The sequence below is a fragment of the Sylvia atricapilla genome, chromosome 4 (assembly GCF_009819655.1).
Source record: "Sylvia atricapilla isolate bSylAtr1 chromosome 4, bSylAtr1.pri, whole genome shotgun sequence".
Taxonomy (NCBI): Eukaryota; Metazoa; Chordata; class Aves; order Passeriformes; family Sylviidae; genus Sylvia; species Sylvia atricapilla.
This window is the reverse complement of record NC_089143.1, coordinates 10,316,272-10,344,242: the sequence shown is the minus strand read 5'-3', so window position 1 is coordinate 10,344,242 and position 27,971 is coordinate 10,316,272. Positions and strand designations below refer to the sequence as shown.

At 40.6% G+C, this 27,971-nt stretch overlaps 1 protein-coding gene across 5 annotated transcripts; it reads left to right on the top strand.

Moving 5' to 3' along the window:
* KLF3 (KLF transcription factor 3) lies at window positions 1-27,935 on the top strand. 5 transcript variants are annotated; one of them, XM_066317115.1, is made up of 7 exons: window positions 1-19; window positions 4,634-4,672; window positions 11,313-11,409; window positions 16,780-17,275; window positions 18,148-18,298; window positions 22,532-22,692; window positions 23,822-27,935. In XM_066317115.1, exons 3-7 carry the CDS (start codon window positions 11,353-11,355, stop codon window positions 24,001-24,003), a joined length of 1,047 nt encoding a protein of 348 aa, XP_066173212.1. In that variant the 5' UTR covers window positions 1-19; window positions 4,634-4,672; window positions 11,313-11,352; the 3' UTR covers window positions 24,004-27,935. The 5 variants fall into 5 exon arrangements, with proteins under 5 accessions (XP_066173212.1, XP_066173213.1, XP_066173209.1 ...); XM_066317112.1 differs by lacking the exon at window positions 1-19 and adding an exon at window positions 108-660; XM_066317113.1 differs by lacking the exon at window positions 1-19 and adding an exon at window positions 108-660 and having other exon boundaries at window positions 11,310-11,409.
* The last annotated feature ends 36 nt before the right edge of the window (window positions 27,936-27,971 follow it).

Here is a 27,971-nt window from a genome sequence, read left to right as displayed (position 1 = left end):
TGTTTTGCTGCCGCCGCAGGTCGGCCGGGGTGGACGCGGAGGGAGGGAAGCAGGGAGGGGTGCGCCGCGCCGCAGGGCCGCTGCCAGGTGCACGCCTCTGCCTGACACACGGGCGGGGAGGAGGAGCCGGACGGGCAGGTTTGTCGGTGGGGCGGCCCCGCTCCCCTCCCCTCTCCTCCCCGGGCTGCTGGGGATAATTAGTGTCTGTGCGAGGCCGTCTGCCCCCGGGAGGCAGGGCGGGCGCGCAGTCAGTGCCTGCCCGCCTGCTTGTGAGCGGTGACTCGCCCCGGCCCCTCGGCGGAGCCTCCACCCCGCGGGCGGGGACCCGCCCGGCCGCGCTCCCTGCCGTGACCCTCCCACCAGCGCTCACCCCGCCGGCCCGGGGAGCCTGGCAGGGCGAGCGGCGCCGGCGTCATGTGACAGCGCGGCCCGGTGCCAGGAGCCCGGGGGGAAGGCGAGCGGGCGGAGGGCGGGAGCGGGCAGCTCCTCCTCGCACACAGACCCGGAGACAGCGCTGAGGCGTCTCAGCCGCGGGGACGCGGGACACGCCGGCCTCGCGCCTCGGTCCCATCGGAGCGCTCCCACCGCCGCCACCTACCGCGACCCCCGGCGCTGCGGGAGCCGAGGGAATCGCGGCGCGCTCCGCACCGCCTGCCGAGCGTAAGTGTGAGGGCGGGGGTAACGCGGGGGCCGGGCTGTGCCGGCTGCGGGATGGAGGTGCCGGAGGAGGAAAGTTTCCAGGCGCTGAGAGCGGCGCGGAGCCCGGGGCGGCGAGGTGGTGCCGCGAGAGCCGCGGGCACGCCGGGGGCGGCGGGAGCCGGGTCTCCTCCGTCAGGCCGCAGATGCGGGGAAGGGGCAGCAGGACTCCCTCCACGGCGCCTGGGGAACTCGCCGTGCGGCCGGCGGGGGCCGGGGGCAGAGGGCCGCCGCTGTCGGCCGCGCCGGGCGGGCGGGCAGCGCACCTGTGTGTTCGGCGGGGCCGCTCGGGGGCCGCCGTTCCCGGCGGGAGAGCCCGCGGCCGCCCGCCCCCCGGGGCCTCTCGCCGGGCCGGCCGCCTCTTCGGGTGGAGGCTGAAGCGGGACCGGATCCCGGGCGGGATACAGTGCCCCACCGAACCGCAGCGCAAAGTATAGCGGGCTCGCTGGGTTCCGCGGGCGATGGATAGATGCCAGGGCAGGAGCTCGCGTCCGGGCCGTGTCCCAGCCGCAGCGGATCGGCAAGCGCCATGTCCCCCATTTAACTCTTGGTGAAGTCCAGGATGAAATCGGCTCCTAAAAGCCTGCCTCTCGTATTGTCACGTCACCTTAGCACCGCTTGGCCGCCATGCAGGCGAAGGTAAAACGTGGGACAGCACAGCAGCGAAGTGTGGAGTTAGGAGTACCCTTTCCTAGATGCCTTTTGCTGTTTTTTTCTTTTCTTTTCTTTTCTTTTTTCTTTTTTTTTTTTCCCTGGATTTCTGTTTATTTATTTGTTTTTAACCGAAACGGGAATAGAAGTTACTTGCCTTGGACCACTGTCAGGTGAGTGCCTGGCACAGCTAGGGGAGCCCTGGCAAAGGAAGGCTCAACAACATGAACCTGCGCTGGGAGATCACAGCACCTAAATGGAGCTTGGGAGAAAGACCTAGTTCGGAATAGCTCAAGTAGTCATTCAGGAATTACATTTTAAAAAATACATTAAAGTTGTTTTGTTTACTTCCTTTTTGATTCAGGTACTGTACCTGCACTGTCCACTGTGTTTTATTCACTTCCTCACTTTGAAAATTCAGGAAGTGCCACTGTTTATAGAACTGAACTCTGAAGGTTTAATTGTTGGGAAAAGTGGAGTTTGAGTGGCTGGTAGGAGAGCTCTGAAGACTCGACTTCATTTAAACTAATATAAATATACATTATCTGTATTGAAAAGACAGAACTACATGGCTGCAGACTAGTGACTTTTCCGTTAAATACTTTAAAGATACTGGCGTGATAATCACATGAGCAGTTGGTATTTGTGTGAGAGGAATAACATCTGGATTTGATAATCCCACCTGACCCAGAAGACGCTTATTTCAAATTAGCTTTTACCTTGTGTTTTTAAGAGTATATCGTTATTACCTAGTAGCAAAATATAAAAAACCCAAAGCTAACTTGAGTAGGCTTTTTTTGTACAAGCTGGCAAATATTTTTTGTAGTTTTTTCCCTGTTATAGTTACGGTACAGATCACAGGAGAGACTGGGGGTAAGGGCAAGGGCTGGGGGCAGGAAAGAATGCTAAATGTTCTCTCCCTTCCCTGAGAATCCAAGCAAAATTTCCTCCAAGCTGCAGGACTGCAAGGGAGCCCTCAGGTACTGTGAACGTTTGACCTAGTCAACACCTGTTTAGCTAAAAGCAAAAGCCTTCAGATAAATAAGGCTGTAAATGTGAGTGAGTTGAAGACTCAGTGATATTGGAGATGTTATACAATCACCAAATTACCCATATTTGCAGTTACTCAGTATGAAAGAGTAGGGAACTGATACTATTGGCATAAAACCTACACCTACACCTTGCTGTGTAGATGCTGTACTAGCCAGATTTTACCCCATGTTCATTATTACTCCAAGCCTGGAACCCCACAGTGTTTGTTGGTATTGCTATGGTACTCATCCACGTAATTTGCTGTACCATTCTCACATTTGATATTATTAGATGTCCCACCCGTGGCATATAAATAACTGATGCAAGGTATCTGAGAGAAGAGAGAGTATTTGAAACCACAGCTTTGAAGGAAAACAAGTGTTGAAGTTACTGTACTGCATGAAGTCTAGACAAGGTGTGCTATTCCTCTGTTTCAGCTTACTTCATTTATTCAGCTTTATATGCGGGTGCGTCAAAAATAAAAGCAGTAAATTCATAGGAAATCAGATTCTGAAATGAAGTCTGAGTGCATATGAAAACAGGGATGTGGAAGGCTAAGTATGCGATGGCTTAGAAAAATATTCTTGGGTGTACTGAGTGACGTTGGTCCTCAGCTATGGAGCAGTATTGAGCCTGAGTGAGCCACTGTCCAGGAGCAGCCCCAAGCTCTACAAATCCTTCCTGCAATGGTCTCATCCCCCAGCTCTGTCTGCAGAGAAGGTACTTACTGCCAGGCTGGGCGCTGCCTCTTTGATGTCATGAAGCCAAAGCTCTGTTTAGCTACTGGCATTGTGTAAATACTGTAATAAACCAACTGGTCTAAGGGAAGGTTTCAGTGAATCCTCCTGACCTGTGGTGTCTTAAAAGTCTCCTTCTCCCTCATGGTAAGGGAGTCTGTTTGTAAATAGGGCAGGTCTCCTGCATAAGGACAGTGTTTTCATTCACACCCAATGAACAAACACCTCCACCCACTGTTGTTGTTTTAAAAGACTCCAGCTGCTCATGAATATAGGGTCAGGGAGGGCCGCCTAAATGTTTCTCTGTGCTTTCTCCCCAGCACAGCCAGCAGAGCTGTTTCCTGTTCTTTGTTTCAAGGCTGGGGTTTGCGTCACACATTCCAAGTGGCATATGTGGTGCTCTTTCCTGTTTCAGGCTGTTTTCTGGCAGTTGGGTAGCCTCGTCCAGGCCCCTTGTCACTGCCCCTCAACTCCCAATCCTCACCCGATGAGTTATCATGTCTCTACACACTCAGGATTGCTTAAGATGCCTGTGTTATGTCATAACGAGGTTTCCAAGTTAACCTTTAACGCGCGCCTTCAGCTCCAGTGTAGTTATGGGGGTGAACTGGAGTTTTTAGCTCTGTTCGCTGAAAACTTGAACTCAAGTCTCCCGAGCCAGTTTTCTGCTCTCACTTGCTCATCAGCTGATTTGGAATAGCTCCATTAAAGTCACAGAGTTGCACTGATGTATAAAGAGTATAAGTGAGAAGAAAGTCCACATCTGTAGGCTCATGGTTGCGAGAGGATTCTGACTTCAGCCCTTCAACTCAACCTGAATTGCTCACTATAAGCACTTTGTATTTCCAAATCTCAAGAGGAGTAGGTATATTCTCCTTATACAGGCTAGAAGATTGTCTTCCAGATGTAATACAGACCATGAGGCATTGCTGTCTAACTTTCCTTTGACATTAATAAGTACTGTGCCACATTTTGCATTTTTGAAGGCAGAAAAGTAATTGGTTTACTCTTGTTCTTATATTTGCCTCTCCCCGTGACCCTACTGCAGGCAGATGTAGTGAAAATTTGAGAGGAAATTGAGAAAAACATAAATCTTTCTGTTGCTTTGAATACGACAGAAGAAGAGCTAAAGGATCCAAGCCAAAGCTCCTTGAAATCGAGAGGAAAATGTTGCATTAGCTTCAGTGTGCCCTGGATGAAAATGCAAGATGGAGTATTTATTTTTCTCTGTCTCTTAGGAGCTGGAATATGCATGGTTTCTGTACACAGAGAAATACTTCCAGCCTTTCATTTTACTCTCTTTTTTTTTTTCCCCCAGTCATTTTTAAAGTAGTCTCTTAGTTCCTGTTCTTGCTCTTCTGGATGCTGCAGGTTAGCTGTTTGAGATCATTGAACATATCTTTAGGAAGTATCTGAAACAGACACTTCAAACTTCTTTCAGAGCTTAATTGTATGTGAAAAAAAAAATATTGGATTATGTGCATATACTTACAGCAAACTGTTTTTTGTCTCTTCAGAAATCCAGATAAAAAGAAGTATTTGCTCACACAGTTTTGGTAAGTTGTTTATTGATTATTTTAATGCATTGCTCTCAGTTGTTTTTATTTTGTAGTTTTTGTGTTCGTTTTAGAACACCATGAATGAGTTTACCTATTAGAACACAATTACATATTTTAATTCTTGTACTGTTAATTTGCCCAAGATTTCAAACAGTTAATCCTTTTTTTCCAGTGACAGAGGAAAAGAGTTGCATTTAACTGTGTTTAATATTGGAAACTGTTGTATAATAAATGCAGTAAATTTTGTGGTTCACACCTTTTTGTAGCCAGAAGTTCTATAAAATAGGGAACTGAGGTTAAAATTATAATAATTTTTGTAAACCAACTTTTAAATATTAATTAACACTGCTAACAGGAGGTCTTCTAGAGTTCTTTTATGCTGTCAGCATTCAATCTTTGTGTTTTCATTCCGAGGCTAGTTGCTTCCAGTCCAGAATATGAAGTTTGGCAGAGCTGGTTTTAGGAGAGATTTAACTCTTCCCTGTGAGGCCTTCAGTTGATGCTGAAGCTTCCTTTGGGGGTTTTGTAGCTGCAGGTGATATCTCCCAGGGGAAGGAAGTGTAAGTGTAGATCAGCGAAATGGAAAGACCAAGCTCCAAGAGGTTTTAAATAGTAAACTAACTCAGAAGGGAAAAAACCTCCAAACAAATGCATGGTCTGACTATGATGCAGACAGTGTGTGTTACCGGCCAACAAACTTGATCCATGAAGACATGACAGAGTTTCCACTTTTAAAGAGTCTAAGCTGCTTGGATCACTGTCACATTTGTACCCACTATACTGTCCACCTCTTTTCCTTCGTTGTTTTTTTTTTTTTTTTTTAAATTTCCATAAGTTCATAGAAGTTAATCAGCATTTGCCCTGTATTCAGATTCTTGTTCAAATCAATCATTTAGGCAGTTATTCATAAATGTGTACTTCCTTTCTCTGAGATTAGGTTTTCCTTCTTCTTTCCTATGCTATAAAAATGTTGGATCTCTTTTTTCACATTTCCTGAAATAGCAGAACCCTTCACATAAGAGAACAGTATTTTCTGTCATTTTCCCCTCACGATTAAAAGGTTTAATATATCTCCTTTTAAGTTATCTTTAAAATTAACCTCTTAAGAAAAACACAACAAGAAGAGTGAAGTTCAGTTTGGAAGGGAAAGATTATCATACCATTCCACATACATAATCTGTTTTCAAAAGTCTGATCTTTTATCCTTACACTGTTTCTCCTTCTAAGAAGTAGCTTGAGACAGGAAACCAGACAGCAGTCTGCTCTGATAAGGGAGAATATTGTCTAATGGAGGTGCCTCAAGTCCTTTTCTTTCTCCTCTTAGGTTCAGTAAGTATAGAATTGAAGGTTGAACAGGGCTCAGTTTTTCCTTGGTAAAGAAGATATTTTCTTAGCAAGCACTTCCAAGAACATTTTTTCCCAAGATTTTTACTTATGAGAAAGCCATTTCCAGACACGTGGCTTCAAAGGGTGTGCAACAGTATTATCAGAAATTTAATTGAAGTACCGACTAGTCTTCTACGTGTCAAAGTGTTTCTAGGTCAAACAAGGTGACATCAACAAAGTTATGATGCACAAGTTGGGCAAAAACACCAGCTATTCAGCCTGCTTGCAGTCCTGAAGGAGGATGATAAAAGATTTTCAAGTCTTTGCTAAGAAACAAATGTAATTTGAAATACTGAATACCAAAATTTTGTAGAAATGCTCTTTTTTTTCTAAGGCCTATCAATAAAACTACAAGGAGAAAATTTTTGCATAGGTTCCATTTTCTTTTACAAAATATTTTAACTTTTTCAACCATTATTATTGTTACCCAATGGAAATCCAGCAAATAAACACAGAAAGCTGTTGATCAGTAGAAGATTTTCTTGGTGTGCTGGTTCTTCATGATTCTTTTCCTGCTCTGTTCCTCATGGTCTGGCTGCTCTGGTCTCTTCTCACAGCACCATGTCTGGACCTTTGTTGCTTTGGCTGAGTCTGACTGCTGTGCTGAGCTGGAGAGCTTCTTTGCCTGCTGCTATTTTGGGGTCAAGTGCAGTTAAGCACTTGCTTACTTCCCATTAAAGTTAATGGAACTTTAGAAACACTTTTTTGATGACTCAGGTCTTGAGGAGCAACTAGTACAGTAAAGTGCAAACACATTACAAGCTCTGGAAATCAACTTTTGTACCTTCCACAGGGAATGTTTCTCTCAGAAACTGGTTCCTCTCTGTCAAACTCTTTGGCGGTTCCACTGAAGACAGCTTCTCACCTGGGTTCAGAAAACCTCCCTTCCCTTTTGGATTTCATCAGTGGCAGCAAAAAATCTGCTATATTATTGCTTCTCCCTTGTATCAGAGGAAGTTTGACTTGAGGTTCACAGGAGTCATAGGTTCAGAGCAACAGGTCTGAGTCTCAATATGCTTGGAATGAAGAGCTTTTGCAACGTGACAGTGTTTGCTGCTGGATTCAAACAGTGCTGCAAGAGCTGCAGTTCCTTGCAGAGGGCACTCATGCAGTGCTAATTTAGCAGATATCATTACATTATTCTGTAATTATACTGACAATAGCAATCATACCTTGGAGCTTCTAGACAAAGACTTGCTGTACATGGGGCAGCATTCCCTTGCTTCCCCCAGGCACAAAGACTGAGGAAATAACCCTGTATGTGTTCTCAGGCAGAGTGAAGAGTGGCAAAATGTATGGTCGCCACCCCCCTGTCTGCAACAGAAGTCAGTCACTGACTGCTTTTCCAGGTATTTAATGGGAGCACAGGCTTTATGTTAGAATAAGCTTTGTTGTTGGATTTGCACAGTCAAAACTGGTCCCCCACCCCACCGTTTCCTTTCATAACAGGTCTGCAGAATTGGTGGACCTTGAAAGTAGGTGTGCAGGGCTGCTGGGAGCAGCTGCACTGTGGTTGCCCTTTTCCAGCTGCTCTGCAGTGCAGATGTGTAGCCTGAGTGCATTCTTTAACCACTTCGCACATTTCATCCAGGATAAATAATCCATACAAGCCCTTATTGTCAGAATACATGTTCAAGTACCTTGAAGCTTTCATTTAATCTCAATTATGTCTCTGAAACAATAAACCATACACCTGTCAGGAAGTTAATATTGAGAAGTGTTCGATCCTGACAAGGAGATGAGCTCCAACGATAATGAACTTCCCTTCTGGAATGGATACCTTGCTGTATATTGGATCATAAGAGCAGAGTTTGTGCTGTTTCTGGCTTGCTGTCTTCAGTGGACTTCTGATAGGAGAATACTGAGGGACTTTGCCTGGACTTTACCTTGCACCTGTCCTTATTTGCATACAAAACCCAGTTGCTTCATTCGTCTTTCTGAAGTACAGGGTGTGAGCAAAATCTTATCAAAAGCCGTGTCCTGTTTGGACAAGTTGGACTGACTTGGCAGAGGTCCATAGGGTGGAGTGAATGGGAGGAGGCAAGAAAGTAAAACTGGGTGGCTTGTTAGCAGAAAAAAAGAGAGAGAGCAAAAAAAAGAGAGAGGGTGGAATGTTTGCTTACTGGATTGCAGTTAATTATTTAGTTTCAGATTACATTCATTTTGAATTCTTTTACCTCACATGAGAAAACCCTTTAATGCTAAACAGTTTACCTAATAAAGTCAAAGACAAAAGTTCTTATTTATTAATACCTTTGGCATAAATATATTACTATCACCTCACCAGTTTTTCCAGAGCACCTCAGCAATGAGAGATGGTATTTTGATTTTCCAGAAATTACTTGTATGTACTAAACAATTTGCAGGCTTTCAAATAAGTACATTCTGAAATCACTCTGTAAAGTAGAACCCAACTGTTTTTTCATTCCTCTGTAATAGAAACAGATAAGACTATTTATCTTCCCTATTGCCCCCTTCTCAAATGTTTAGGAGAGAAAGACTGAGCAGTTTTGAGTTAATAGGCATGATTTTACAAATATACTGGGAAAAACTACCTACTTCTTAGTAGAAGTGCCATGCTCTTTTGTTAGTGTGTGAGTGTACATGCACATATTTGCTCATGAGTGTGGTCCAAGCTATCAGTTTGGAGCATTATTTTTACATACAAAGAGGAGTCTTTTGTGAGTTTATTGACAGCCTTAGAAAAACGTCATTTTGAGCTAAATTTTAAATGCCAGATCCAAAGATGACTTGTATTGACTCTGTCGCAGTCCTACAATACCAAGTGTTACATCTTAAATAATTTTCTCTTCTTGAAAATTGGTTTCCAGTCACTATCAAATGAGGAAAAGAAACCTGCATAAGAGTAAAATAATAATAATAAAAAATGCAGCATAGTAAACTTACATAAAAGCTTTCCTCTGCTGTTCTTAGATGACTGCACTTGGAAAAGATTGAGAATTACTTTTCACTTTTGTTCAGAGTAATACACTTCCTGTTGTCTGTGTCAGTTCAATTCCTGCACAGTGATTTTGAGCTATCTCAGGAAGCACTGAAATGTGTAGCGTATCTTGTGAAATGTGTGTAAAATGTCTTTTCACACACTCTCTTGGACTAAAAGGTGAAAAGGAGTTACTCTTAAACTGAAGAAAATATGGTTTCAGAATTACAAAAACTCTACAGAAAGGATGAGCATAACTGCATTTACTTAGAACAAACTTTTTCTTTCTCTCTTGCTCTCTTCCCCTGTCTCTCTATCTCTTTCCTCTATTTCTCTTCTTTCATTCCTGTCTTTTCTCCTTTATTCCTTCAATAAAGTATGAATTGGTTTGTACTTTATCTATGCACATACAAGCTAAAAAGCAAAAGTTTCTGGAAACTTAAAAAGGAATTAGTTCCAAATTCCTATGTAGGAGCTCTGAGTGGCTACATTTCACTGTAAACTTTTTTTCATGTCTAAAAGTACAACTTTTCTGTTTTCACAATGCAGATGAATGTGTGAGAATATGAATGATGCATAAATGGATGGATATATTTCAGGCAAGTCAGTATTCTGTAATGTTAGTTCCAGCTATGTGACATGTTGAAACCTGAAAAAGATAACTAGATAACAGTTATCTAAATGATAACCATTCAAAGAAAATAGTATAATTAATAACCTTCTCACAAATGTACTTTAAGTATTTTACAGTACTTTACAGAATTATCACAACTTTCAGCAAATAGTGTCATCTTACATGACTGCTCCAAAATTAAAACTACATACTAAGTTTAAACTGGAAATTGCATTAAGCTGCATTATTTGTTTCACTTCAATTTTACCATTTGTTTTTGTCAGGCCCTGAACTTTTATAAGGTGAATTATGAAGATACTATAATTTACTCTGCTACCTATTTATTTCCATTATTTAAAGTGTACACTGTTGTAATAGATTTCCAGAAGTCTTTAAACTTCATTTATGTACCTGAGTAACTAATGATAGACTTGTAACAACTCATTCCTTCTTTCTCTGGAAGCTCTTAACAAATTTTGATCTATAAACACATCCTAGCTGCAAAATTGTTCATTAGCATAGGCTTATTAGAATTGTTTTAATTTGAGCAGGTACATCTTTAAATGTTCATTTACATTTCTGGGAGAATTTCCCAGCCACAGCTACAAATCTGTTGGTGAGCCTTCAGCCTGTCCTGCGGGGTGAATTGCAGATGGTAGAGTCTGGCTCTATTCGCTTCTTTCCAGTGCCATCTACCGGCCAAATTGAATTTGTGTTATTTGCTTTTGTCCTCGCGTCTTAAAAGAGCTTGTACCGCTTCCAGGCTGGGCTGTGAGGTCTGCGGTGTACAGTCAGAACTTGTTCCTTTGACATCAGTCATATAATGCCTCGAGTGATTTATAAACACCTTGGCAACATCCAAATGTCATTGTGAGCAACTTCCTTTGCTTCCCCTTAGTTTCTCTGTGTGCCCTCATGGCTTTACCCAGAAGAGGTATCTCCTTTCCTTCCTGGTATCTTTCCAAGATGACCATGGCAAATGTGTAGTGTGACAGTTATGACATGCTTTATGCTAAATACTTTTATTTCAGGCATTTAGAGATTGGACAAGTAAGGTTGAACATTGTAGGAAAAAAACCCCGAAGCTGCACAGAATGCAAGCAGAATTTTTTGAAGTGCTTTTATTTTGCACAGTTTGCACAAATAGTTGTTGAATTGTCAGTAAATCTGTTATAACTGATGCATTTTTTTCTGTTAAGTCAGTGTAGCACGTTGACTGTAGTCCATTGGTCTTGAATTTTAATCATTTTTTTTGCACTGATATCAGTGTCACTGTATATGATCTATTGAGTGTTTCTATTAGGACTCTAAGGAAAGAGAGTTCATCTCCAGAACCAGTTCACTTGTATAAACAAGGTTATTCTGAAGTTGTAATGCTGATGAGAAATGCGTGGTCTAAACTGTGATGTGTTACAACATTTGACAGCTAATGAAAGTGAAAATTCTGTGGTCTTGGTGTGCTGACATGTGTTACAAAAATTCAGTTTGACTTTAATGAAAGTGAGCAGATGTCCCTTTGTTTCAATAAGCAATTTGGAAAGAAAGACTTGCAATAATTTCAGTCAAAGATTTAAAAATCTGTGTTAGAGATGGATAAATATTCACATTAATCTGACAAAATAGTAAATTCTCTACAATTCAGAAAGTTGATTCAGGTATTTTCTGTGGCTTTCTAAAACCTTGTCTTTCCCCAGCAGGACAGAACCTCAGAGACATCAGAACAGGTGAATAAAAAAGATGCTAATGTTCGACCCAGTCCCTATCAAGCAAGAAGCCATGGAGCCTGTTTCAGTGGTAAGACTTCAAATATATTTGCCCTAAAGATGATTCTTTAGTTTTTCCACCTTTAAAGTCATAATGAGATGTAATTAAGTTTTGGACTAGCTTAGGAAAGCATGTGAAGCTATGTTTTCCTTTTAGTGCAATCAGATTCACGTTCTAGGAAAACTTTCTGTAGTTTATTAATTTATTGCCTTTAATGACTGACAAGTTGCCTGTCAGAGGAGAGAGCATCCATGTATTCCTGAGCCACTGCTCTGTTAAATATGATCTCTCTAGCTCATGCTGCTGATGGAAATGGGTTGAACTTAAGTTGGCATGCTTCATGTTGAAGTGGCAATAGCCTGTGGTTATAATGTTGCACGTTTGAACAGCTTCTTGCTGTCCCTGTTTTTCTTTTGATTTTGGGAACAGGTGCCCCTGGCTAACACTGCTCTAAACAGCAGAGAATTAATCCTGCAAAAACCCAAACCAACAGTGGCTTTTTTGCTGGATAAACTGGTTGCACTACTTTACCAAGTGAACAAATGAGAACTAGTGGGTAAAAAGGGGAAGAGGAGGCACTTCTTTAAAATTGGGTTAATTATCAGTGAACTTAAAGTATAGGGTCATCTCAGAGAAGAGTCTTACAAGCAGCAGCAGCAGAGACATGTAGGTGGGAGCAGTGCAGTGAGAATCGAGATGATACAGGCTGCTGCTGAAAGGAAAGGTTTTGACTTTGCTCCCTCCATACCAGCTTTGTGTCTCCGTTGTGTGACTGAAGAACTGTGCCGTCCTAGAATGATTTGGAACCTTTGGATCAGCTCAATGAAGGGTCAGAATTGCTAGCCCACCAAAACCACTTATTTTTTGGTCAGATCAGGAAGCTGATCTAACTGATTCTGTGCAGCTGGTCAATTCTGAGCAAGGGGAGGGGGAAGGATGAGAGAGCAGGATCTCCCCTTTCTGCAGTAGCCTGCAATGACAGATTAAGTGTAACATGAAACCACACCCCTAGAAAGGCTGATGCATTAGAAGGGTGAAGTCAGTGTACAAAACTGAGTGTGCATTAAACTTGTGCCCCGAGTGGCATCTTTTAAAGTTTGTTTCCTGTTTTATTTAAAACAAAGAGTAATATTCATAAATATAAATGCATCTGTAAACAGTCTGATTTCTTCAGTGCTATTAATAACACTTCTGGGAGTTAAGTTTATGTGCATTTTAAAATTACAGTTTGACTTTCATGGGGTTTATTTGCTGGAAAGTAATGATAGAAAAAAACGTCGCTGATAGAATTCCAATATTTGGGTCAAGAAAGAACTTTAATATTGGCCAGCCTGTCTGTCACTTTAATCACAGTTATTGTGTAACTATATTAAGATAAGTGGTGATTAGCTACTCTAAGATCATCTAATGGTGTGCATTGAAACCAGAAAAGAGGCCGGTTTTACAAAAGACATGTCACTGCTGTCTTTTGGGCCACCTCTCATGCATGTCTGCCTGCATCTCCCAAAGAAGGTTCTGCAATGGTTTGGGATTCTGCACAGGAACACACAAGTGCCCCAAACAGTTTTGTGCTTCTGCCAGATGGGCAAGGTCAGTCCCTCAAAAGGCTCGCCAGGAGAGGAGTGAGCAGTCTTTCCCAGACCAGCAGATGAAGGAAAAACTGCAATGGGAATAACAAGGGGGCGTTTCTGAGCCAAGTGCATTTCAAGACTGGAGTTCCAAATATTGGTTATTCTGTACCATATCCTTCTCCCAGTGATGTGGTGCCTTCCATGTGTTGGTTCTCTGGACTTCTCTCGTAAGTCAGTGCAATCACTCTGACCCACTCTTAAAAACTACTCAGAGCATTTTACCACATCTGCATGGTTTTCTTTTTGCCATTGCATAAGGGGAAAAAAAAGGCATAAAAGAAAAAGCAGAAAATCCAGAGGAAAGTATGGTTTCTGAGTGAAGTTTCCATCATTGGACACTACCTTGTTTTACTTCAGGCTGAGGACCATATATGTTTCATCTTCTGTACACACATAGGCTGCTTAGCCCCAAGCCCTCGAGCTTCCCAGCTCTTCTTGGTCTTGTGGCTTTCTTGGAGCCCTAGTGCTACAACATAAACTGCTCTGGAGACACCTCTAAAGGGAGGTGATGTGGAGGGAACGTGGGAAAGGATAGCAGCCACTGAATGAGTTCGTTTTCTTGACCACCTTTTGAGGAGGTGGAATGAGAGAGAAACTGTTGGTGTGATGTTGAAGTGCCAAGCAGAGCAGTATGGGCTAACATAACCCAGAAACCTAAAATCAGGATTTTTTGTATTGCATCTTTCATTCTGATAGAATCATTAAAGGCCAAATTAAATTAAGCCCCTTAGGAATAACTCACTCTTCTATCTGATTGTGTACTGTAGTTGTAGAGTCTATCTGTCTTTAAAACATTGCAATAGTAGGAGTGGAAGGAGGAAACTGGTAGTGGTTTTGACACCACTGTATTTCAGGGTGTGTGGCTGAAAGGATTAACTATACTTCTCAGGTGACTGAAGCTTGCACCCACGTTACTTCATCACTCTGCCAACAGCTCATGCCAATTATTGAAATGAATTATTGAACATATATTATGATAGTTCTTAATGAACTACTGAAAAGTCATCCAAGTCCTAACTAAAGGACTACCTATTTCCTGCAAGGACTTTTTAAACATTTGGACATACACCAGCTACCATTCAGTGAAACAAGTTGCTTTTTTGTTTGAATTGGAATAAACAGTTTTGGAATAAACAGTTTTTCTCTGTGTAGCAGAGTAGTAGAGAGAAGACATGAGAAATATGACACTGATGATGTGGGTCATGATGATAAGGTTTACTGATAATACAGTATCTAAATATTGTCAATGCAGTATATATAATGAGGTCTGAAGGGTTATAAAATATATATATTAGCAGGTTCAGCTAGAAATGTTTACAGTCTTTGGCTTTGCAGAATGCACAACTACAAAGGAACAAAGCATGTGTGGAACTACTTCAGGGTTTTATCTTTGTATGTGACTGAATCTTGGCATTTTTACTCACCTGTCGAAAAGTGAGTGTTCCAGTCCTCGCTGTGGGAGTATTCCACTGGCCTCTCTACCAGGGAGTGGGGAACTTATCTGGAAGCTGCCCAGAGTCACAGGAGAGCAGTTTTCCCTGTCTCTAGCAGACAGAGACTACCTTTTTTACGCACCAAAATCAATCACAATCATCATCGCTCCCCCATCAAAGAATGCACAAGCCATGTGAGCATCCAGACAGTTATTCCTCCAGTTCCGGCCAGGTGTTCTTAGGAGAAGGTTACACCTAGGGATACTTGTTCTTAATAGACTCATCAGCCAAAAGCATTCCTGGAGATTTAAATTTCACAGGCTTTTTCCTTTTTAGCATTCTTGCAAGGGAAGAAAAGTTCATAGGCAGTGATATTGTGATCATCCCTGACAAACCTGCAGCACCTTAAATGCGCTGATGCTTGGTGGAATGTTTACCATTTTGTTAAAGCTGAGTGAACTCTGTGTTGTAAACCAATAACAGGAGTTTTAACAGAAGTATTTAATGTTTCTTACCTGGTAAAATTTTGATTTTCTGGCTGTGCCCATAATTTTATCAGATTTAATATATATGAAATGCTGTTAAATATTAAATTATATCAATATTTAGTGGTCTCCATCACTTAAAATGCTAATAATTTCATTGCTTGGCTCAGCAGTGCTGGCAAGTCTACAGACATCACTTCTTGCAATAATGACATTTAATAAAATTCTGATGAACCAATTACCATCAAAGATGAATGTTTCCATAGATGGAATTTTTAAGGATAGTCCTAAAGAGAATATATAAGTTTCAGAGATTTTATTGTAATATTTACTGTTTGAAGATTATTGACTATTGTGTGTGCTTCTTTATTTGAATGTTTTATGGACTGAGTGACTGAGCTTTGTTGTTTTATCAACAAAGTGCTATGAATGCAGGGGGAAAATTTAGTGTTTTCTAAACTCAGTGTTTCAAACAGTAACTGAAAAGAATAAAATTACATTCGTGTCATTTTGCAAAAAGATCTCCAGTTTACATTGACTTTTAAAATGAACCAAGTGTTGCCTCACGGGGAAGACAGAGGTAAGAAACCAGGAAGATGTATTGACAGAAGTGTTCACCCCAGCAAGAAAAATAATTGAAATGTTATGAAAATAATTTTATAAAAATACAGTAGTTTTATACTTCTGATCTGTTTCACTTTATACCATTTTGAATTCTTTAATCCTACTCATCAAAATATTTTTGGTAGCCAGGGAAGCAATTGGTTTCTTAATATTAGTTTACTTACCTAAAAATCCAAAGGTAGCATTTAATTTCAAAAAGTTGACAACACAACAAAAAATTTCATTGCATTGCATTTTCTGTGTCTTGCTGCTGTCTTAGAGCATCACATCAGTTTTCATTGTGAGTTAGCTGTTAGTAATCAACCTCAGTTTTCAACAGTTTTTAAATGCAGTATTGGTCTGGATATTTGTTTAATAATACTGCATTCTGCAGTTAATTTTAATACTTCTTGGTTTATAAAAATCTCTAGATATGTGTGTTACTTATATAATACATATATATATGTATATATAAATTATTACCAAATTTGTGGAGATCATCACATAGATCAAGATTAGTTTTGGTGTTTCTATTGTAATGGGAAGTGCTAGCTACAACTAACAGCAATATTCTTCCAACCCACCAAATGTTTACCCTTGTACTCATTTTCCAAAATCAGACTGGCTGGTTAGCTGCTTTATATCTCAAAAAATGGTTTAGAAGGGTTTAGATTTTACCTTTTGCACCCTTGAGTTTCTCACCCATTACTTACATAGTTCAGCTGAGTATTTTGTATTGATCGTAGGGTTCAGATTCATAATTTCTTTCTTCAGTAGTGATTGTTTTTCAGTTACTTTGAAAATTTGATTGGGACCCATTACTTGCAATTCTAAGCCCAGCTGAACCCCCCTCTTGCCAGAATTGATGATCCTCAGTGTATATATATAGTTATATGGTTGGCATAGCAGATGTATCTCCCAGGTCAGTTAAGAAATGTACAGTTTAATAAATGACAGGTAATTTTAAAGGGAGAAAAGTAGTTGAATAGGCCTTGAAGATTTGTTTTCATAATCTGTTATACATTGCTTCTGAAACAGTTAGTGAATGAGAACTTGATTAACTTTCCTGTGTGTGGAATCTGAGGCTTTATTTAATTCCCTTTTATTTAGAAAGTACATTAAAGTGCTTTCTTGAAACTTCTTCTTTTTGCCTGTTTTATTGGCTGCCTTTCTTTTTCAGCAGTAGCTGTGCGTATGTGTTGATTTATTATTTGATCTTCTGTATTTCTCTTCCGCTCCTTCTGACAGTCGTACCCATCCAATTACATGGACCAAATGAAGCCAAACAAATACAGCGTCATTTATTCTACACCAAGTATGTTGCACAATAAATTCTACTCAAACCCTGAAGGACTATCAAATGGGATCCAGATGGAGCCAGTAGACCTTACAGTAAATAAACGGAGCTCACCACCTTCAACTGGAAGTTCTCCTTCCCCGCTAAAATTTCAGACTGTGCATAGGAGAAGTTCACCTGGATTGACTCTGTCCTCACCCAGCTCACCCCTCAGTAAATTCACACCGTCACCCCCAGGAGTACAGCCTCTTTCCATGCCAATAACAATCCCACCTGTAATGGCCGCTGCTCTTTCACGCCACGGACTGAGAAGCCCTGGGATACTCCCAGTTATACAGCCTGTTGTGGTCCAGCCAGTTCCTTTCATGTATGCTCCCCATCTCCAGCAGCCCATCATGGTGTCCACAGTTCTTGCAGATGAGATGGAAACTCCAAGTAGCATGCAAGGTTGGTGTGGTCAGAATTCCTTTTTATGCTGTCTCATCCCAATAAAATAACACAAATATCCAAGCAGTTGGTTTCTATGGGTTGTTTGCATTTTAGGAAGTGGAACATAATTCCTGTTTTTCCAAAATAAACAGGCAGAGAATCTGTTGTGTAAAATTTTACCAGACTTACCAAGGTCACAGGATCACAGAACCAGGTTGAAAGGACCTCTGAGATCGAGTCCAACCTGTAACCAAACACCACTTTGTCAACGAGACCATGGCACCACGTGCCACATCTAGTCTTTCCTTAAATACATCCAGGGGTGGTGACTCCACCACCTCCCTGGGAAGCCCATTTCAATGTCTAATCATCTTTTCTGGGAAGAAATTCTTCCTAATGTCCAAACTAAACCTCCCCTGGTGCACCATGAAACCGTTTCCTCTGGTCCTGTCTCTAGTTGCCTGGGAGAAGAGACCAACCACCGCCTGGGTACAACCTCCTTTCAGGCAGTTGTAGAGAATGATCAGGTGTCCTCTGAGCCTCCTTTTCTCCAGGATAAACAACCCCAGCTCCCTCAGCTGATCCTCACAGGACTTGTTCTCCAGACCCTCACCAGCTCTGTTGCACTTGTTTGTATCTACATAAACTATTGATCTACCAAAATTTGGACTGATAATAACATCTGACTGATGAAAATTAATAGAAATGTTTTGAACCATAGTTCATCAGGAGATAATTAAAATGGAAAGATTTTGTATTTAGTATAAATTGTCACAGTAAATGTAGAACTGATAGGTTTGTTTTAACTATAGATTTTTATGTATATTATTTATTTCCATAACTCTTAGTAATTTTTGTGTTGCCTTCCCTCTCCTACCCTCTCCATATAGTGCCTGTCATTGAGTCTTATGAGAAGCCCACACTGAAGAAAACAATCAAAGTAGAGCCCGGAAGCGAACCGTCAAAGACTGACTTCTATCCTGAACAAATGTCACCTCCAATGATGACCTCCTTGTCTCCTCAGCAAGTAATGTTGCAAGAGTAAGTAGCTAACAGTAGTCCCAAGATCAGCAAAGGAATGGAAAGAAGTTTACTGTAACAGTTAGCAGTTCTGAGGAGTGGGAAGGATTGTTGCTATGCTTTAGAACATGTGATAAAATACGGGAAAATCCCTCCCACCACTGTCACTGTGAAATATGATTTCAACTTTCTTTTCCCCCTTCCTCACCAATACAGGAGTTGATCATGTTTATACATTGCAATAGATCTGCCATTTATAGAATGCATTTCTAAAGTGATGATAGGTCTCAGTTCCACAATTTACTGAAAGTAGAACTCCTAATAAGCCAGTGATAACCTACTTACATAAAACCAGCAGCAAAATTGAAAGAAACTTCAAAGTTCATACTGGTATCTCTATTCATGTTACTTGAAATACCTCTCTTTAAAATGAGTGTTGTGACTTTTTCTTCTTGGAGGACCTCTTTTTCTTCTCAAAAGTTTTGCCTGCTTGGTGGGAAGACCCTCTTCAGGCTTACAAGTTCTGTGTATACCCAGTGAAATTGCATTTTTACCTGAGGCCGTTGTTCTGGGGGTGATATTTTTGGCAGCTCAAGTAGTTTCTGAAGCTTTCTTCCCTCGCAGCCACTTGTTTCCATCCCAGTATTAACTCACTGTGCTGGTATAGCTGTTACTGGGGCCGCTGCATGAACTGGATCACAGATCTAATGGGTTTTAAAACGCTGCTGCTTGCAGAAGAAAGGACAAGGGCTAGAAGAAGAAATTAGGTCTGAGGTATAAACCTTTTAATTGAAAACATTAAAAAGTTCTCAAGAAAGTACCTGAGGAGCCATGGGCACCATTCAAGTTCCTGTTTTCCCGGGGGGAAAATCCTGTCAACTTAGCAAAACCATGGAATGACCGGGAACCTGGCTCATCCTTCAGCAGGCAGTACTCTGGGTAGGAAGGCAGGTTCCCAACGTGGCTCTGGCAGGAGCTGAAGTTGGGAGCTGAGCAGAGCTCACAGCACAGAACCTCAGAATCCATTTCTACACTTCCCTCTTGCTCATTGTTACCCTTGAGGTGTTGTGTTTGACCTCACCTCATAGAGTAAGGGAAAGAGGGCTTCAAGCTAGACACTCAAAACCAGGTTTGAGTATGGTCCAGAGAGAGAATGAAAAGCATAGGGTGGATGAGTGGTCCCCTGTATCTCCTCCAGAGTGCTGCCTCTTCTCCTGCTCATGGCCATTGGGTTCAAAAGCCCACCACAGCACCAGAGCTGGCTACATTCCACAACAGCCTTCTTATGGGCACCCCTCCTTGTCTTCAAACAGTCCAGAAGCAGCTCCTAGACTGCGGGCTCTTTGCAATTGTTTGCCAGCTAGCTTTCATAAACAATGTTTATATGCTGTTTCTTTTAAATCACCTTATACATTTTATTGTAATAAACATACTACTGCTAGGTCAGGATTAGCAAATGGTTCAGTTTATTTTTTGTCTTTGTTAAGTCTCTTTTACAAGAGCAAACCAGTAAGTGCTGTTCCTGGTTTGTACCACACCCTTCCTCCAGGGCTGAGACTTCTGCAGACTTGTCACCTGCATTAATGATTTGCATTCTTTATTTCCCAATGGGTCTAGTTTCCCGAGGAAACTCATCCACTGAACAAAGAATATAAAATTTGGTATAATGTGTAGATAGCTTTGTCACAGAAAACATTTGTATGTGCACGTTTCCAAAGCATCTCCTCTGCTTGCCCATGCAGAATGTTATGTTCATGGAGATTCTGTCCTTGCATTGTAACAGCTTAAATTGCTCTGTAGCTGTCTTGTGGAGCTCTAGTTCTTGGCTCCTAGAGCCAGCCCTTTCAAGTTCACATTCTGCTGTGTCCAAAACAAGAAGTTTATAAATTGTGTTTCTTTTAACTAAAAAAATACAGAGACAACTCACACGAGTTACAAGATGAGATACTTAAACCTTTGTTTTTAAAAGATGTTGTTTTTTCACAGCTTTGTGGGCTATAGGCATTAGTTAGGCATAAAAGTTTTTATCACTGTTCATTGGTTCCAGCTGCCCAGACTGTACTATTCAAACACCTAAGCTACATTAAAAGGGCATAGGAAACCTTTAGTGTCACTAAAGTGACTTACTTAAGACTTTTAAGTGACTTTAATTTGCTCTAGTTAGCCTTTGGCAGTGTATCTGGATATCCATATCTATCTATAAAAATGATGTTGGTGGCATTTCTGTAGAGATGACTGGACTTCCTGGTATGACTGATAATCGATGTGCAGTTATTTCTAAAACCAAACTTGAGGTAATAATAATCTCTGGCCAAGTATAAGGAGCCTCATTAAAATATTTTCATGCAAGTTTCAAAGTCTAATTCATGCTGTCAACACCGTGCTGTGGTAAAGAAGAAAAAGCTATTGAAGTTTTAACATAATTTTTGGAAGATACTCTTACCTACTGAAGAGTGACAAATGAGTAGACTTACATGAACTTACATCTGGTTGTATAAGAGGGAATGAAAGAATTAGGGCTGTGCTTTTATTATTGGCACTTAATATTTACCTCTGAATTTGACACCACCCTAACCATTTTTTAAAACTGCCACGCCCTGTCTGATTATTGATAACATTCTGTTGTCTTGCCACCCTCCTCTTCCATAAGAGGAAAAGGAGACATTCTCAGTGCTTTTTCCAGACATTTGCAGTTGAAAATCTAAATCATAAATGGTATATGGTATGGCCACTATCCTTTTTTCTCCCTTTTCCCAGATGTTACCGTGTCCAGGACTAGCCTCCACATATAATGATTTAAACCAAGTCTGTTTGCTGTTCTAAGCCAGAGCTTCTCCAAAAAGACTGGTATGCAACTGCATTAAAACTGAGCATTGCTTTAGAGAGGCATTTTTTGGAAGCTAGAATCTTGCCTTCTTAAATAAAAGTACATCTCTGTCTAACATCACCATCTGGGGTTTCCTGTCATTATAATATTTTGGCTAGATTTAATGTGTACTTGAAGAGTACATCACTCAACAGTCACAGAACCACCCAAGAAACATAACTTGGCTCCCAGTTCCCAGCTTCTAATCTTAAGAAAAGAACCAGTAACAGAATTCAACTTTTCCCACATCAGTAATCCCCATCATGCTGCTGTGGGTCTTCTTATTTACGAGATTTTCTGTCTTTAGCACGTGGCCTTTATTTTGCTGAGAGAAGTAGGTACTCAGTGTTTCTGAAAATTAGGCCCTAAAGGAACTTGTAGTAAGTAACCAGTAGAACCCAGTGTTACAAAACCCAAGTTGATCGGTAAAAATGTGAAATACATTAACTTAGAAAAAAACAGAGGAGTACAACAAAGCTTCTTTCTGTTGCATGGAGGAGCTGGTTTTGCAACAAGGAATGCTAATATCTGCACATTACATTCTACACGTACCTTTTTGACAAATATACGTTTTCTAAGATTGATGTGGAAGAAAGAATCAAGGTTGTCCTCAGTTCTACAACAGGGGTGTCATTCAGCAGTCAAAGACACCTTTTAAGAAGCTTGTATGTTTTCACATGTGTGAACACTTACGGGTATATTTGTTGCAGAAGTCCTTGTGTAGTTCATATATGTCTTACCTGCACTGTACCTGTGGGCTTCTAAAGTGAAAAATTGTGTTTATGAAGGTGGAGGGACAACTTCAGACATCCTGTGGGTGTGCCACACAGGCTAAGCTCTACTTTTAGGAATTGACGTCAGTGGTACAGGGAGGCCGCACCCTGCTGCCAGCACCAAACAGGAAATTCATAATTACATTCTAAAGGAGTGGCTGGAACAATAAAGATTGAGTTGTGCTTTGAAACCCTAAAGATACAATTTCTTTAATAATATGGAATAGCTGTTTCCAATTACAATCAAATTAGTTGTATTTGAAGGAAAAATAATAGTGAACGACTACAAGAAAAGTTCACTTGGTTTAAGAAATCTGGGCTTGACTGAGAAACACAAAGTCAAAGGGGGTTTTTCCTCTGTCAGTTTTAAAAAAGGGCGAGGAAGTTGTAAAAATGGCTACATCATGCCACAAAGTGAGCAAACATTTAAAAATATTACTGCTAAAATACACAAAATTTGCTAAACCCTGTTGAATTTTTCGACATGCATGTAATGTTGTTCTTTCTGCCAAGAGACAAAGTGGTAGTGAATAAAAAGGCTCTGTTATGAATCATATTAGCTGAAGCTTGCTGTGCTAAATGTTTTTGATTTTTAACATTAATTTGACTTTGCAGGAATCACCCTTCAGTTATAGTTCAGCCAGGAAAAAGACCTTTACCTGTGGAATCTCCAGACACACAAAGAAAACGCAGAATACATCGATGTGATTATGAAGGCTGCAACAAAGTCTACACTAAAAGCTCGCACCTGAAAGCTCACCGAAGAACTCATACAGGTTTGAGCGTAGCTATGCTTCTCTTTCATCAAGTCCATGGTAAAATAGTAGGCTAAGCTTGTAATTTCTGGTAATGGCCAGGTGACCACAGGTGTAAATAACAAAATGACAGAAGGTAGATCTGGCATTGTTGTGAAAATAATTATAGGCTGAGCAAAAGACAGAGGACATAGTAGGAAAAACCTACAATGAGAGACTGTAAGCCAGAACAGATTCATGTGGGCATGCTGATGTGTTTTGTATTCACTGCCTCTTCACTCATTTTCTGTCCAGTTGCTTGCAGTTTACTCAATCCACACACCCTGTAAACAACAAATCAGTCCAAATTGCACTGGCTCACCATGACATCAGTGTTAAATTTGACTGTGATTCCATGGGAGTAGCCCATTTGCAGAAGTCTGGACTGTATGCCAAATGCAAACGCATCTGCTCTGTGGAGATGCTAACCACTGGTGCAGTGGTGCTTTTTTTCTGAATGAGTGTTTGAGTAAACATATCCCCATATCTGTTCTCCACAGAAATGTTCATCTTGGCACATCCAAGGTTTTTACAAGGATTCCTCTTCTAGGAAAAATGGAGCCCAATTCATGTCTTTTGTAAATCAAGCCAGCCCTTTACCTGCTGGGCAGTACAGGGGTGTTAAAGGAGGAGGATGACACATTAGTAATGATAGAGAGTTTCAGTTGAGGTACTTGCAACAGGGGTGTTAAATTTCAGAAATCACAAGATTTCTGCCTGTTGTGCTTTATGATAGAACAGTCCTTTTCCCCAGAAATCTAGAAAATGAGACTCCTGTTTTGAAAATACTTGAACAAATGCTTAAACCTTCATCCTTCTGCCCTTCATAAGACAAAACAAGGGCTGATATGGCAGAGAGAGGAATAGAGAGAATGAAAAAAGGAGTTGTGGCAGGTAACAATTTTTTGGTCAGTTAACTTTGACTACACGTTTCTAGCACAGAGTACTCTCCAGCTTTGAGCTGTTTGGAGGCTTTTTGAGTAAGCATTGAAGTACTTGCTGAAATTTGGCAAGGCAGCACAATAAATCTGTCAGATTTATGTATGGACTTACATGTTCAGAATTGAAGTTTCCGTGTTTTAAATCCCCACTTCTGTGTTTCTTTTTCCAGGAGAAAAGCCGTACAAATGCACTTGGGAGGGATGCACGTGGAAGTTTGCTCGTTCTGATGAACTAACGCGGCATTTCCGCAAGCACACAGGAATCAAACCCTTCCAGTGTCCAGACTGTGACCGTAGCTTTTCACGTTCAGACCATCTTGCTCTTCACAGGAAACGCCACATGCTAGTCTGAATGTCTTCTGTCCCTGACTCCTGTCACACTTTTATTTGTTTTTTACACATGCATTTTAATTTGGATTCAGCTGGTCTGGATCTCTGAGTTTATACCATTAAAAGCGTACGTATGGTCAGTAACAGATGTTATCTAACCCTTTCTATGTCCTTGCCACGGGTCAGACCTAAAGAATGTGAACACATCTTTTTTTTCTCCTAGGGATGCTAAGCAAACCCTTTCTGCATTCAGTATGTTTATTGTATTTCATTTGTGAATAAGGGAAGTTTTAAACTAACAGCTTTTGTTGGTTTCTTCGTATAATCAACCCAGCATATACTGATAAAATAGTAAATGTTATTGAATATCCAAAATGCTAGTCCTTGCCAGAGACTATTATTTATGTGCCCTGTAAGGGATACACTCTCATTTTATGCTCAACAATGCAATGAATGGACTCTCCCAGCTGTGTTAATTTGTGCAGAGTGGTTAATACAACAGTTTTAGAAAGACACCTGATTTAAAAATCCCCTCTGAACAACCAGCGAGTAATGCCGAGGAAATAAATCTTAAACAGTTTAATTACTTCACAGAAAGATTGAGTCATAGTATCATTTACCCCAATCAAGAAGAAAAATGGGCAGGAATTGGTCCATACATGATACTGTGCATCTAAACCAATGTCATGTCACCTGTATTACAGTGTAGTGTATATCCTTGTTTTTATTGCATAATGCCCTGATGGATTTTTTAAAGGGAAGACTTTGTGTGACTCTGTATGTCTGGTTTCTGTGCAAGTGTATGGATGGAACACACACAGTTGAGGAAACGGCTTGAAGCTGAGTCAGGGGTTTACCATCAGGAAGTTTTTCACCCAGCGGGTGGTTGGGCACTGGAACAGGCTTCCCAGGAAAATGGTCACAGCACCAAGTCTGAGTTAAGTCTGGACAACATTCTCAGGAACATGGTGTCCTGTTCATCCCAGGTGTGTCCATGGTGTCCATGGTGTCCATCCATTTTGTGTCCATGGTGTCCTGTTTGGGGTGTCCTGTGCAGGGCCAGGAGTTTGGAGTCAATGATCCTGATGGGTCCCTTCCAACTGAGCATATTCTATGATTCTGTGATTCTATGGTACTCTCCTGAGATTTGGCATTTAATGACATTCGTGGAAACCTACTGCACCTCATTTCAGGGATATAGATTATCCCCCTGCAATCATGCCCCTGCATTTCTTCTAAATAAGTTTTTCCTCTTTGCTGTACTTCAGAAAATAGCAATCATTAAGTCAAAAATGCTCTGAACTATATTGTTGTGAGTACCACTGTGATACACTACAGTATTTAAAATTATTGGTCCACAATATTTTTATGAGAAGATGGCATCAGATATGAAGTACTTCTAATGATAAATTGAGTCATGTATCTGTTTTGGATAAAAGCATATACCAGATCATCCAGTTCCTAACTCTGATTTGTGAATGTTGATGGTAGGTACAACTGCTTCCCTGTGGACGTGTCTGTTGCATTAAAACCATGCCTACCAGCAAACAGCTCTGTAGATAAAAGAAGTCAAATTCAAGCAACCTGCAGTTGCTCCTAGAAATGTTCCTCTGAAAGGAAGGTTTCTGTCTGTATTAGCTGGTAGACTTTGTGGCACTGCAAGGAAACAAGATGTATTTCTGTACACTGTCACACACAAGCAGATTTTCCTTCCTTGCCCTGTGTAAGGTAACCACCATTCCCTGTTGAATTGTCCATGTTAAACGTGCTGCAGTCAGCTTTTCCTTTCTTTTGGAAAAACCCAGTGAACAGTGGAGGTGTGAGGGGAGGAAGAGTTCCATAGAACTCTGCAGGAGACAGGTGGAGTGTCCATCTGCAGGTGGGTATATTTGAACTTATGGAACAAGTAGGCTTTGCTTTTATATCCAGTGGAGCCCAATGTCAAACAATCTTGGAGATGCAAGAGTGTGGGTGCAAAGAGCCTTTATTTGGTGATAGGGCTTTACCAGCTGTTACACTGACATCCACATGCCTGTGGAATTAGAAAAGGAGAGGTCTGTACTTGTAGAAAAATGCTCTGGCAGCAATTGCTCTTTTCCAGCTCCATCCATCCTCACCACCTCAGTAGGGCTACATCTGGTGTCTTGTAACTCTCTCTCATCTGCTCTGTGGCCCTGAAACACCTGGCACATTAATCGGTCTTTTTCCTTTCTTGGTAGGCCAGATTGTTAGTGACATTGAGAAACTTGTAGGAAAGAGACTGATACTAATGAGCAGCTGTTCCAGAATGTGGGGGGTTGTTTTATATATATATATATATTTTTTTTTTTTTTTTTGTCAGTAGTAGCAGAATTGGCTCTAGGTTTTAATGGCAATTTCGTGAATCCAGGCGCGTCACTGGCTGAGAGGCTGTGTGGAGGGAGCCCTGTGGCATCAGTCACAAGTCTACGGACATTTAATGCCCTGGGATGAAAACAATTCCCAATTCTCTGTTGTAGAGGGGGAAAAGCAGATACTATAAAAAATAAGCACCTTAATGGCAATTGGTCCCATTTTTACCTTAAAAATGAAAATTTATAAAATTTGGGATGTTTAAGGAACATTTCTTTCTAATACTCTGTTTCTCTTTGGAGGCTTACATTAAGTGGTTTCATTAATACGTTTCTTTAATATTTTTTAAATCAGTACCCTTAAAGCCAAACTTCTTTGTAACTAAGAATTACTTAAAATAATTTAGTCTAGGTTATTTGCCATGTTAATTCATTAGCTTATGTACCTTTTTTCTGAAAGTATTTATGCTAATGATGAGGTCAAATACAGTGGAGATTGAGCAGAACTTTCAAATGTTATCTATGTGTCTTGCAAATTAGGACAACAGAAATTTAAATATTAAATATAAGTATTTGAGATTATTACATGATAATGCTTTCCTGATAGGATTTTTCAGTTGTGTCTATGGTGTCTTTTTGGGATGTCTGAAAGGTCACAAACACACTTTTAGCTGAATGTGAATTTACCTCTTAACCAGCTCACTGGTTCATTTTAGCAAACTTTGATTTGCGGGATACCTTGCAATTTTTAAATATACTCAATTAAATACTTTGCAGAACCAGTCATTCCATCTATGGCCTAAAGAAAAGCCAGTTTAGATAGAAAACCCTAATCTTGGAAAATGAGTGTATTTAAACTGCTCCCCACCTTTCTCCGTAACAGTATTGCACTGCACAGTGTATAACAGGTAATACTGTAAAAATGTACCTGGTTAGGCCATTTGATTATAATAAATTACTCATTTCTAATGCAATTGCAAGAAACTATGCAGGTGGAGTTTATTTAAATGTGTGTGGGGTTTATTTAAATACACACACGGCACGGCATCCTGCAGTGATACATCTAATGCCACATCTTGTTCAAATAATGTTGTCTCTGTCAAGGTTAGCGATACATAGATGAATACAAATATGTTCTAAAAGAATTACAAAGTATTTTACATCTCTGAAGAGAGCTACATCAGTTTCCATTATATTTTACAGATATTAGCACTTAATGTACTTTAGAGGGTCAAAATATTCTTTTTGCTTAGCATCTCTCACCTGCAAATATAGCAAGGATTTTTATTTACTTTAATACTTCCATAAACTATGCAGAATTTTTAAAATAAAATGTAATATATTTTATAAGCTAATAAGACAAAATGGCTAATTAAAGGTTTCTAGTGTGCATTACTATAACTTGCAAATATGGAGACATTTTGGTAATCTTTTCTTACTAAAGATGTGAATGTTTAATGTACTTTCACTGTTTCTACTTTGGTAGTCCAATGGGAATTCAGTAATGACATTTTGTCATGTCAAACTGTGAACATAAATTTGTACTGTACAGTCCTCATATTTAGTATATATTTAGTATACAGTGCATATGTATTATACTTGTTAATAAAACACTCAGAATGTTGTTCGTGGTGATGCTGTCAAGTGCAGGATGGCAAAG

Coding starts and splice junctions, on each gene's coding strand:
- KLF3 (XM_066317115.1), top strand. CDS start 11,353: ATGCTAATGTTCGACCCAGTCCCTATCAAGCAAGAAGCCATGGAGCCT. Junction 11,410..16,779: donor CCATGGAGCCTGTTTCAGTG/GTAAGACTTCAA, acceptor TCCTTCTGACAG/TCGTACCCATCCAATTACAT. Junction 22,693..23,821: donor TCACCGAAGAACTCATACAG/GTTTGAGCGTAG, acceptor TTCTTTTTCCAG/GAGAAAAGCCGTACAAATGC.